The following is a 12,808-nucleotide window of genomic DNA, read 5'->3' as shown; positions in this document are numbered from 1 at the left end:
AAATTATTTGGTGCAAATCTTCAAAAATGTTGTGAGTGTGCTAGCAAGAAAATGAACAAAAAACAGGCTTTTTTTCTTCACTCTCCTCTGACTTGTTCAAAAACAAGGCAAAACTTATAGTACCCAAATAGTACCCAAACTTCTAAATTAATAGTTTAGATAGGTTTTAAAATCTAATTAATTTCATCATTTTCCATGAGGCATATCACACAATTTAACCGTCTGCAAGATCAAGATCCAAGTTTCATTAACAGTTAAGAGGTTGCCTGGCTAATGTGCTTAACTAGTCTCCCTAGCTTCAAGCAGGACTGAAAACCCGAAGACACTGTCCAACTTCACGCTTGCTGGGACAAGCTGGAAGCATGGCACAAGTCAGGGAACAAGTCACGGAACAAAGCTCCTTTTCAAAGAAAATAGAATCAACTTACTGTACCATAAGTCATTTTGCTTAATAATGACTCAGCAACAATAATTAAACCAAACCGTGGCAGAGTGGTCCAAGTTACCATCTTAATGATGGGCCTAAAATGATGGAATTCTTTATGGGAATTTTCTTTTGGATTGTAAACAAGCAAAAAGATTAGCAACATTCATTCATTCTACCCATACGAGAGGCATACAGGAGAATAAAGGGACAGGAAGCCCCTTTAGCACCTTCATACTTCTCTACTTCTGCACATTTGTATCCTTGCACGGACAGAACATGATCCTACAGGTAAGTGCTATGATTTAAACACAGACATACCTCCTGAGTCTGGCCAAATACTTGGTGATGGGATAAAACTGTAATTTCTAGTAAAGGCTGTTAGTCCTCCAGAGTAAAATAAACACAAAGATTGATCTCAGATGAAGTTTAATAAGAAATGAAATATGAAGTAAGAGCTTAAAATCTCAGTTATCTATTTACATTGATCTAATACCACAGACGCTATTATGTTGCTCCATTTTCATTGCCTCTCGTGTTCACAAGTAATTTTATAAACTACAATTCAATGATAATTCCTAGGCTTTAGTGACAGGTTGGCACATGAGCAGAGTGAAATTGGTCTAATCTCTACCCATTTTTATAGACATTAGATTCACTTCTACTATCTGAAATATTCAATAGGCACTTTCCTATTAGAAGCAGTTTTGTGCTGAAAACACAGTAAGAAGAGCCACTAAGTCAATGTATGTTTAAGAAATCAGAGCCCTGAGCACGTCAGTGATTTGCTGAAAGGTAACACTGTTTGTCAAAACTATCACAGAACTAGATAAGACTTTTGCTTATCACAATGCCAGCATAGCTACAGTTCCCCTATCCTTAATTTTTCCTTTTTTTTTAAATCAGGGCTTGCTCTTAAATCTTCATACATCATTGCAGACTCTTCCCTTAATGGCACATACAGGACAGATTATCTGCTAAAATAATATGCCTGAAGTTACAAACGACCTTGAGTTAAACCCAGAAATTTAACTGGTTTATAAGCAACAACATTTCCAATGTTCAGTTTGTATTAAGAAAAAAGCAAGTGAAATGAAAAAGAAAGCTATAATTAAAAAACTCCTATATGTCTTTGATCATGATTTTTGTGTACACTTGACTTCAAAGCCATTAGAAACTGCAGAGTATTTGGGGTTCTTTTTTGCTTCCATCAACTTAACTTAATTCGGTAAATAATTTTTGAAGCCATCTATATTTTAGCCACGCTTAATGTTCTGAGACACAAGTGTCACAGTTTAAGAGTCATATAAATAGCTGTGCATTTTCTTTGTTTTAAAACTACCACCTGATAATTGTATTTGTCCTCCACAGTTCATTCACCATAAGAAATAGCAAAATAAATGACACTCATTTGCCTTCTCTGTATAGTCATCATTTTGTAAGTTTCTCTGATATTCCTCTTCACAATCATTTACTTTTGGGGATGAATAAACCTACTGTCTTTGATCTTTCCTTATACAGAAGCCACTCTGTCTATTCTTGTTGTCCTTCTTGGTATTTTTCTATAGTTCAACATTACCTTTTTTGAGACAGAAGCACCAGAACTGTTAATGGCACCCAACACGTGCATGCATAATGCATTTGCTAGTGACATGGTGTTTTGCTTTTTATTTCTGGAATTTGAAATGTTGTATTTATTCATTTTTGCCTACTGAGTAACTGGCTGCCATTTTCATGGAAGTACTCACATTAATTCTGACAGACTGGAAGACACTGGATGCAGAATAAAACCCCATGACATTCCAATGGCAACCTCTCCTCTCTCAATTTTGAAACCTGAACACTAATTTGTTTTCACACCTTTGCTTTCTATTTTATAACCAGACATTATTGCCAGGAAAAGAATTTATTTTTATCTGTTAGAGTTTATGTGAGTGAAGAGCCTGGTCTATAAATTTTTGAAAAAGCTAAGTAACTGTATCAACGAGATCACCATTATCCACTTGCTCACTGACTCCTCTAAAGAATTCAAATAGATTCCAGAGATCAAACTTTCCTCTACAAAACAGTATTGATTTTCCCCCATTACTATCTAATTTACCCATGTATCTTTTTTTTTTTTCCCCTTTTTTTTTTTTTGTTTGTAACTATTTCTACCAATTAACACTGCGTGGAAGACAAATTTTCTGTAATTATTGATGTACTTCTTTTTGACAATGAAACTTTCACCCTCCATTCCTCTAGTACAAAGGGTACACATTAAATGCCATCAGTACCACAATTTCAGATGTTAGTTATTTTTCAGTTAGAACAAGACCTGGGCAAATACTATTTATTCGTATTTTGGCAATGTCTTCACATTTGTTTTAGTGATTTGCTACATAGCTTTGTCTTTTGACACAAAAATAAGTCATTTTGCTTTTCTTTTATGACCTTAATCACCTATGAGAGACAGTGTTGAAAGCCTTACAAAAGTCAACTTAAATTAATATTTAGGCATTAATTACTCAAAAGAAGGTGTTTCTGTGGAGACTGAATTTCAGGAGTTGACTGTGCCACTCCATATATTCCACCTTTTTAACATCAGTGTTGTGAATGAAGCCATTTTCAAAAATACTCAGCTTGCTTTCAGTGATAATGCCTCAGTAATTTTCTCTAGTGGTAATCTTAGGCTTCCCTTTTAACGTCTATGCCCTAGCTGATGAACAAATAGTAACATTGTCTAGACCAAACTTAATGAAGATATCATATGAAAAGTTCCTATCGATCTACGTCAAAGCTAGCATATTTTATCTGCCTGAATTACTGCATAAGGTCATCCATATAGAGACAGAAGCTTAAAGCAATATTTTTCCTGGAGAAGCCCAATTCTCAGAACGGATAATAGTAAAAGACAAATTACGAAAGGCAAGGAAAACAGAGTCCTCAGAACACTTTCTGAAGAGATGCATTTCCCACCTGTTCCTAGAAATCTATAAAAATTAGTGGTCATCTGCAGTACCACATATCCTCAGAGCATTCCACATGCACAAAGGCCCTCTTTTATCAGCCTGTCCACATTATCTCAAGGCTTCTTTTCTTGGACTTGACATTTTCATAAGCAGATTATCAATCAGAAGATAATAGCTAATATATCTTTTATTTTGTCTGCATCTCATTTCCTGCCATCTGAAATATCCAGATGAAATTTAAAGGTTAGAGATTCAATTTTACATGATCACTATTAACAGTATTCCCATAGCTAGAAGATTTTCTTGGTTGATAGTTACAACTAATCAATGATCTATTTTAATGTTTAATACTGTTTTGCTTTGCAACATTCAGGTTTTTTTCCCCTGATAGGACTGCTAAAAGAGATATGCCAGCCTGAAGTATGATAAGGGTGAAAACTAAGCCAAAAAATGCAGATGCCATCTGGACTCTGCTCTTTCCAATTCTTTCTTTTTAATAGTTTTATTCACCTTTTCTGTTCAATTGTTGAATTGTTTCTGTTCAATATCTTTTCTAACATTGTTCAGTTTATTGTAGTAGTTCGTAGGCTGTACCATAATTTTCTCCAGAAAATCTAATAGTGTCTTTTGGATATAGAAATTCTGGTGCTGCTTCTACTGACTTTTTAGATATTTACTGAAAAAGTCGATTTTTATTACTTTGGAGGGGGTTATCTCATCTGTATGCTTTAAATCTACTTTCATGCCTTTCATTTTTTTTTTCTTAGACTGCAAATATACTAAGTTTTATTTCTTCAGGCTTGTTTTAATTAGTCCTATCCACATACGCCTTCTTTGCGTCTCCTCCTAGTTTTGTAGGTTATGCCATACAGAAATAACTTTGGATCGATTTATCCTCTCATGTTGAAGTTTTATGTCAAGTCTCCTTTCATAAGGATTTATTATTGATTGGAGCTTATGAATTATGTTTGTAATATTCATCTTTCCACAGAACAGTTGGGCAAAACCTGATATCAATTGCTATGCCTCAGTGACATCATGGCTATTGGATATTGCTGTCTTAGTCAAAATTATTTATGGTTATTTAATATTGAAATTGTGACGTAGTTTTTGATCAACTCTTCTACGACCTTTGAAAAAGCCCTTGCAGTACCATGTCTCTTTACAGACAAACCCATTGTTTTTTTTAAACAGCGTACTGAACTTTGCATTTAGTTTCATGCTCTTCTGTGGACTTGTTGAGGTCCTGATTTTCATTAACTTAGTTATTATCTGGCACAGAATTTATATTATACTTTTTTCAATGTCTGTCTTATTCCCCCTACTTCTTTCTGAATAAGCCAATTAAACTTTAAAAATACCTATGTTTTGAACCTCTGTCTTTTTGGGGCACTCTTTGTACCTTGTGAATTTATAGAAAGCCTTGGAAAGTGTGCTAGTGTCAGACTCTTAATTTCCACCTTTTGAAAAAAAGTCACATTACCACCATTATTCCATCTTTGGCTTCATCTCTTGTGCTTTTCACTGTGAACGTCCAATGATACCAGAAACACCTGAATGCTGCTAAAGACTGTATATGTTTGCAAAAGGTCCAGGATACATAGTACTGTTATTCAAAATATCTGTAAAATTCTGCATTCAGTAAAAAAACTCTGTAGATCCATCTAAGCTCTTAACTCTTTCATCCTTAAAGAAAGGGAATGTCTCCACAGCTGAAAAGACAGGCAGATTTCAGGTCACTCTTCTCCCTTCTCCTTTGATTTTTACAAATGGAAAGCTAATATTGCTCTTCAAATAAAAAGAAGCCTGGATTGTTTCATACATTATTATTTGCAAAGCCTGCCAAAGACAACAACCTCCACAAAGAACTACACATGCCCAGTCACTCTGGCCTGTATGCTGTCCAAGAAAAGCAGAAACAGGATCATCTTTAAAAGACGTTTTTAGAATAATGTGGGTAACCTAGAAGAGTGAGGATGGTAGAGCTGGACCTATAATCGTGTAATGTTTATATTATAGCACATAGCAGTTTATAAACTTACCACATCCTTAGGTGGAGGCTCTACTTCCTTCTTTACTTTTTTACCCATCCTAAAAACAAAAACAAAAAAAATAAAAGCAGACAAACAAAATCCCTTCTGCGTTTTAGGAATCAGTTTACCGCTGATTCAGAAAAGCGTGTAAGAGACTTTCATTCGACCCATTTAATCAATTTGAAGATTTCTTTGACACAGTAATTTCTATGCAGAAAGTTGTCCCTTACAAGCAAACCAAACTTTCTAACATTTGAACACATTTGGTAAAATACATCTGTCAACAAAATACATAACTAAGATGACAGATGTGAGACATCACAGGGTCAGCTTGTAATGTGGTACAAATACATAGGACATGCTTTTCCGTAAGTTAGTTTTATCTGCATCTATGTATTGGGTCTGCCTGATGTGGAGTTAAATTTCCACATAGCAGCCCTCATAGCGCTGTGTTTTGTACTGATAGGTGTTGCTAACACACTGGTGTTTTGGCTATTGCTGAGCAGTGCTCACACGGCATCAAGGCTGTCTCTCCAACGTTGCCCACTCCAACCAGTAGGCTGGGGGTAGGCAAGATCTTGGGAAGGGACACAGCCAGGACAACTGGCCCAAACTGACCAAAGGGATATTCCATACCGTACGATGCCAGCTCAGCAATAAAAGCTATGAGAAAGGAGAAGAAAGAGGGAGGGAGAGGGGGTGAAGCACATCCGTTATTTACAACATTTGTCTTGCAGAGCAACCGCTGCACATGCTGAAGCCCTGCTTCCTGGGAAGTGGCTGGATATCACCTGCTGATGGGAAGTAGAGAAAAAATCTTTTGTTTTCCTTTACTTCTGCGTGCAGCCTTTGCTTTTGCTTTATTAAATGGTCTTTATCTTGATCCAGCAGGGTTTTTTTCCCTCTTATTTTCTCCCTCTCTGTCCACTGAGGAGGGCAGTGATACAGTGGCTTGGTGGGCACCTGGTGTTCAGCCAAGGTCAACCTACCACAATGCATAAATCATATATAGGATCATAGAATGGTTAGAGTTGGAAGGGACCTTTTGAAGATCATTGAGTTCTAAGCCCCCTGCCCTGGGCAGGGACACCTCCCACTAGACCAGGCTGCTCAAAGCCCCATCCAGCCTGAACCTATGAACTTGAAGGTCCTGTTCGGGTATTTCGCCATTTTTGTCTATACATTCTAGGTTGGCAAACATTCTATACAACTGCAGAACGTACAATTAAGTTCTACTTTGAAAACGTGGTTCAAATTCAATTTGAATTCTCTGTTCATATTTCACAGAAGACAAAAATCATATATGGTCTGCAGGTATTAAGAAACAGTTCTGCACAGTACAAATTTGACTGATTTTAAAAAGTTACATCTATTTACACCAAGTCCAGCTTCTGTCTTCTGCTTTTTTTGTATTAGCACATGTGCACGTGAACCAGGAAGACCTTCTCAGCTGCATCTAACTGCAGCTTCTGAAGCATATGGATGTAATACCTAGCATGGACCTAATTTCATGTGGCTTGCAAAACTTCAGCAGAGCCTTCCCGTTAAGCTACAGGCAAAAATAAAGAGCAACATGACCCACTAGCAGTAGCTATGCATAGAACATAACCCAAGTTATGCCGAACTTAGGTTTGTTTTAACACTATGTGAAAGTGAAATGTGCACTGTTAGTACCCCTTAGTAACTCCTCAAAGGGAAACCACACATTCACCCACAGCCAGGACTATCCTTACAGCTTCCCTTTGGTATAAGAGATTATTTTCTAGTGCAATATAAGCTCTAGCCTGGCTGGTTACAAAAGTCAGGGCTATTGTTTGCTGTGTTCAACAAACATTTGGAGCTCTTCTTGAATCCTCTGAATTTTTTCAGGTGGTGTTCCTCTGCTGGCCTCTCAAATAAATTTTAACACAGGAGTGGTGAAAGCACATCCTAAAAATAGATCTGAAATTTAAAACTTCATAGGCAGGTCACTAATTTTAGTTTTGAGAGGAAGACCCATACAATCAAAGCCTCTTCAGCTCCAATCTCCTTTTACCCTTGTGCATATATACATACAAACACGTACACATATGAACACACACACACACTAGAATTCAGTGTTTCAGAAAGCACAGCTTTAGCTAGGGGCAAAGCAACTTATATGAGAAAGCATAAGGACAAATTACTGACAATATATTCAACAAAAATGATGGACATACTACCTTCTGATTTATGCAGTCACTGCAGAAAGTAAGCATGATGCACATACACAAGAATCAGGTTTACAAAGACATTTAGGAAATCGGAGTTATTTAAATTGTGTTAAATCCTGGTATGGAGATATGGACACTTGTTTATAATTATTCCGTTCAGCTAAATTAATTTCAGATATAAATTAAGTTAAAGTCATAAAAAGCTACTTTAATTTTGAATTAGTTTAATTAGGTTTAAACCAAACACTTTAAAAAGTTAATAAAGTTAATTCACATAAAAGTATTTGTAATGTTGCACAATTAATGTTCACGGATTCAAATAATTATGCATATTCCAAGACTGTGAATAACTAAAGTCTTTAATTGTAAATATTTCTTCACGCTTTATAAGTACATCCAACTTCTGAGCATATTTTCAAGAAACTTACAAATTTTTCTACATGTCCAAAAATATTTGGTCTTTGGTAATATTAAAAGAGCAGTATAATGGGTAGCAACAAGCACAGAGAACAGAACTTTATTGTGGATTTTGCCCCTCAGTCTGTTTCTTTGTTGCAGTTACTATTCTGGATTTCAATACATTCTGCCATCAAATATTGGTGTTAGCTTTGTTCCCATAAAGCTCTCTGTATTCAGCGGTCATTCTATGACTTGAGGCAAGGATGCATGTAGAATTCTTTGGCTTAGTGATAATTAGAAGTGTGTCTTCTGCATTGAATTTTAATTATTGCAGACAATCAATGTGTACAGGTATTGAAAGGCTACTGACCCATAAAAGAACTTCTTATTCAAATCCCTTTCTCTCCATGATAACTGCATGTTGTCTTTTTCTCAGTAGGTTTACAGTATGCATATCTTTGATTCTCAAGTTTACTGTTCTAAATATTTAGAAATCAGAAAAAATTTGTTGTAGGATTTAGATTTTTAAATGTGATTAAATGCTGAATCTGTGTTACCTGAAAAACTTCTTTTAAAAACTTAAGACTCTATTCACTAGTAATTAACTGTAAGTAATTAAATAAATTAATTCCTGAATAAATTGGCTGCTCATGGCTTAGATGCATGTACTCTTTGCTGGGTTAAAAACTGGCTGGATGGCCGGGCCCAAGGAGTTGTGGTGAATGTAGTTTAATCCAGTTGGTGGCCATGCACAACTGGTGCTCCCCAGGGCTCAGTATTGGGGCCAGTTCTCTTTAATATCGTTATCAATGATCTGGGCAAGGGGATCGAGTGCACCCTCAGTATGGTTGCAGGCACCACCAAGTTGGGCTTGGATCGATGGGCCTATGGTATGAGGTCCAGGAAGGCCAAGTGCCAGGTCCTGCATTTGGACCACAACAACCCCATGCAGCGATACAGTCTTGGGGAAGAGTGGCTGGAGAGCTGCCTGGCAGAAAAGGACCCGGGGGTGTTGGTCAACAGCCAGCTGACTATGTGCAGTGTGCCCAGGTGGCCAAGAAGGCCAAAAGCATCCTGGCTTGTATCAGAAATAGCATGGCCAAAAGGACTAGGGAACCAAGACATTGAGGTGCTGGAGCTTGTCCAAAGAACAGCAATGAAGCTGGTGAAGGGTCTAGAGCACAAGTCTTATGCGGAGCAGCTGAGGGAACTGGGGTTGTTCAGCCTGGAGAGAAGGAAGCTGAGGGGAGACCTTATTGCCCTCTACAACTATCTGAAAGGAGGTTGTAGCGAGGTGGGTGTTGATCTCTTCTCCCAAGTAACAGGGGATAGCACAAGAGGAAATGGCCTCAAGCTGTACCAGGGGAGGTTTACATTGGATATTAGGGGAAAATTCTTCACCAAAAGTGTTGTCATGCATTGGAACAGGCTGCCCAGGGAAGTGGTGGAGTTGCCATCCTTGGAGGTATTTAAAAGACATGTAGATGTGATGCTGAGGGACATGGTTTAGTGGTGGACTTACCAGTGCTAGGTTAATTGTTGGACTTGATGATCTTAAAGGTCTTTTCCAACATAAACAACTCTAAGATTCTAATTCTTAAAGACAAAATAAAGAATATTCTCACTTGGGTAACAGTCTTTACTTCATGTTCTGTAGGTTTCTAAAATCATAGGAGCATACTTTATCCACAATATTTTTTGAGATAAAATGGTTGTTTTAAGTCACGTAGAACTAGAGGTAATAAAGGACTTCGACATAGCAGATGTAGCCAATGTATATTCAGGCAATCTATGAAGTTGTCATTCTATGCTAGTTCCTATCCTTCACCTGGAATTTATTGCTTTCAGTGGTAGACAAGTTAGCCTGCTTTACTTTGCTCCTACCCAGTTTCAGTGCAGTCATCTAATACGGAATTGTCTCTCAGCCAGCAGGACAGTCATTACATCTAACTAAATCCTCGTTCCAAAACTACAGTCCCCAACACCCTCCCTCAGCTATAGCTATTCTTGGTGCCTAAGCTCAGCAGGCACTTCCCCATTTCACTCTGAAATTCATTATGGCCTTCAGTTTTCCCATAGGACCAGAAATACCCCAGTGTGAGTATCTTAAGTGAACCAGTATCCAGAAACTACGAGCATCATCCACTAAACTAAATTAGGCATCAGTACTTAAGTTAGTCACTGTCCTTGATAATGGAGAACCAGTCAACGTATTCAATAGCTCTTAAGGAAGATTCATCCTAAAGTAGGTATCTAAAATTGAATTGCACCTTAAAAATAACTACTTCTTCCATAGACCAAAAACAGAGTTTAGAGTTGCTACCTCATGTATTGACATTTACATTTACACTGACATCTAGAGTTAGTGAGATAAACTTATTACCCTGTTTCTCCACACGAATCCACATGCCAGGCTAGGTCTGGCAGATACTATCACAGTAGACTGAACATTTATTAGCAGAACTAGGCATATAACAAAACACAGCCACCTTGTCTTTTTAAAAGTGGCTGAAGGAATAGGCCCATCTCCAGAACATCTCGCCCATAAGTGGAAAACGATCATGAGGAAGGTCATAAATGTAGACGTTTTAGTTAAAAAGTGGAACCCTCTAACCTCTTGGCTATTATATCATGAACTGGCATCTCTGCTGTGTCAAATAAAATAAGGAAAATTTATTTACTTTCTGAAAGATTTGTTGCAGATGCCTGCCCAGAGGAGCAAATTCCAAATACTAGATCACAAGATAATGATGGTCACGATCCCTGTACTTACTTCATTTTACTGTCTTGCTCTAGGAATCTCTCTGCTCAGTGTGAATAGTTTCTTAGATTGCCAATCTGAGATATCCATTTATTTCTAGTCACTATACTTTTTTTTTTTTAATACGAGATGATGGATAGCAAGTGAGCCGTAACAAAAAGAGTCTATAAATCATACTTTGAAATATGAGGAAAGTCTTATGGTGGTTTTTCTGTTCAAAATACTGAAATCTTATAAACACTTCCTTTACAGTATGGAGCGTATACCTATACTATCAGAACCCTGTTCTCTGCACTTAAGGACCATAATATTTTGTGGTTTTAAGTCAGACAATTCAGGTAGATAACATCACCTATTCCATTTGCATCTTCTGTTTTCTAAAACATTAAATAACTGACACAACAACCTAATACCCGGCACATACCGAACATTAGTGAGACATGAGACAAAGAACAGGAATAAGCCAAAGACACAGTCAAGCTGTGGAACTTACCTCTTAGTTGAGGAATCAAAGGTCTCTTCTGAGAGCAATTACTCCTATGGAAAAGCAGTGCAGAGAAAAGGATTTAAGAACAGATTCTAACCAGTTATTTTATTACATGTTCCACTTTGCAAATTAACTGTCCTACGCTTTAAGACAATCTGTAGCTGTGTTACTACAACCTGGCCATGATTTTGGGGTTTTTCCCAAAAATGATGCACAAGTGAGATTCTTTTTGCCTTCCAAGTGATAATTACGTAATCTCAACTTAGTCTAGCTAGTTTAAATGAAGTCTTGCTGTTTCTTCTTGTCTCACAGAAATTAAAATCCTTTTTCTGTGGTGACAGTGAAAATTGCCTATAAATTGATCATCTTCGTTGATTGTTTCAATTAATTTCTGTATGGACACTCTAGTTCTTCTGCCTTCCAAAGCAATCAAAAGGAAGACGCTACAATTATAATCATAGCATTGGCAGACAATCTCACTCGTTTCTTAGGTCCATAAACCAGTATATCCTTTCTATGCCAGCTTAAATATCCTCCTCATCGCTCTCAGGTAGCTTTGTCATAATTAAGAGAACAACGTAGAATAATCTTGAAAGTCCCTTCTTTCTTCCTCCCAAATTCTTCTTCCAGCTGTCTTCTGTCATACTCCTTAAATATGGATCAACAGGCGTCCCTTGCCCAGTGTTGTAATGCCAGTGCAAGCATTGCAATACATTATAAAAAACTCAGCTTCATAGAAGAGAGTTAAAAAGAGATACCAGGTCCAATTTAATATTCAGCTCCTGAAGATACATGCTATATGAAAATAGTCTGCCTATTGTTTTATCTGTGACCATGTGTATGTTATGGAAAAAAATGATTAGGATTAAGTCAAAAATCTGCTACAGTGCAACAGTACTGTACTGTTAACTACAATCTGTTCCCAGATACAAGACTGGGATATCTTGTATCCCAGATACAAGATACAAGTATTTTCTATTTTGATTCAGGTGGACAAAATTCATCCCGCTGCAGAAAAAAACCCGACTAAATAAACTCTGATCATTCTGAGAGTTCATTAAAGATTCTTTTTTTTTTTCAAATTATCTATGCATTTATAAACTATACACACAAAAGAATTACAAAAAAAAAACCAAGCTGAGAGATGCAGAGTGAAATACTTTGCAGACAAACCCTTAAAACCAAAATGAGTTTGTAGTAAGATGCCAGGCTGAGGAAATGGCAATGAGAGAGAAAAGGTGGGGATTTTAGGTGAGCTAAAAAAATACAATTATTTATTTAAGATCTCAGAACTTTTAAGACACACTAATACTTTTTATTTGCTTTCTGATATCACATTAACATTCAGCTGAGTGTTACTTTCAAGAGCCCGAGGGTAGATGGTCAGATTTTTAACAAGAGCCTAGATTCTCAGGTATTTGATTCCACAAACTAATGCTGTGAAAATATACAAGGTTTGCAATAAAATTTTGACTTATGTACAGCCTCTGATCGATAGAAGCACCTTTTTTCACACTGCCCAAGGACTATACTTCACTGTTTTCTGAAGCGGAACAACTTG

The 12,808-nt window shown here is 37.0% G+C and overlaps 1 protein-coding gene across 2 annotated transcripts in view; it reads right to left on the bottom strand.

Moving 5' to 3' along the window:
• Positions 1–5,465, bottom strand: part of ARMC3 (armadillo repeat containing 3) — a 50,841-nt gene extending 45,376 nt beyond the window's left edge. For both annotated transcript variants that reach the window (XM_074157152.1, XM_074157153.1), the window contains exon 1: positions 5,418–5,465. In XM_074157152.1, coding sequence (XP_074013253.1) covers positions 5,418–5,465 — 48 coding nt within the window. The remainder of the gene's footprint in view (positions 1–5,417) is intronic.
• Between the last annotated feature and the right edge of the window lie 7,343 nt (positions 5,466–12,808).

The sequence above is a fragment of the Numenius arquata genome, chromosome 12 (assembly GCF_964106895.1).
Source record: "Numenius arquata chromosome 12, bNumArq3.hap1.1, whole genome shotgun sequence".
NCBI classification, from domain to species: Eukaryota; Metazoa; Chordata; class Aves; order Charadriiformes; family Scolopacidae; genus Numenius; species Numenius arquata.
Note: the sequence above shows the minus strand (reverse complement) of the source record. Positions and strands in the feature narration are given on the sequence as shown.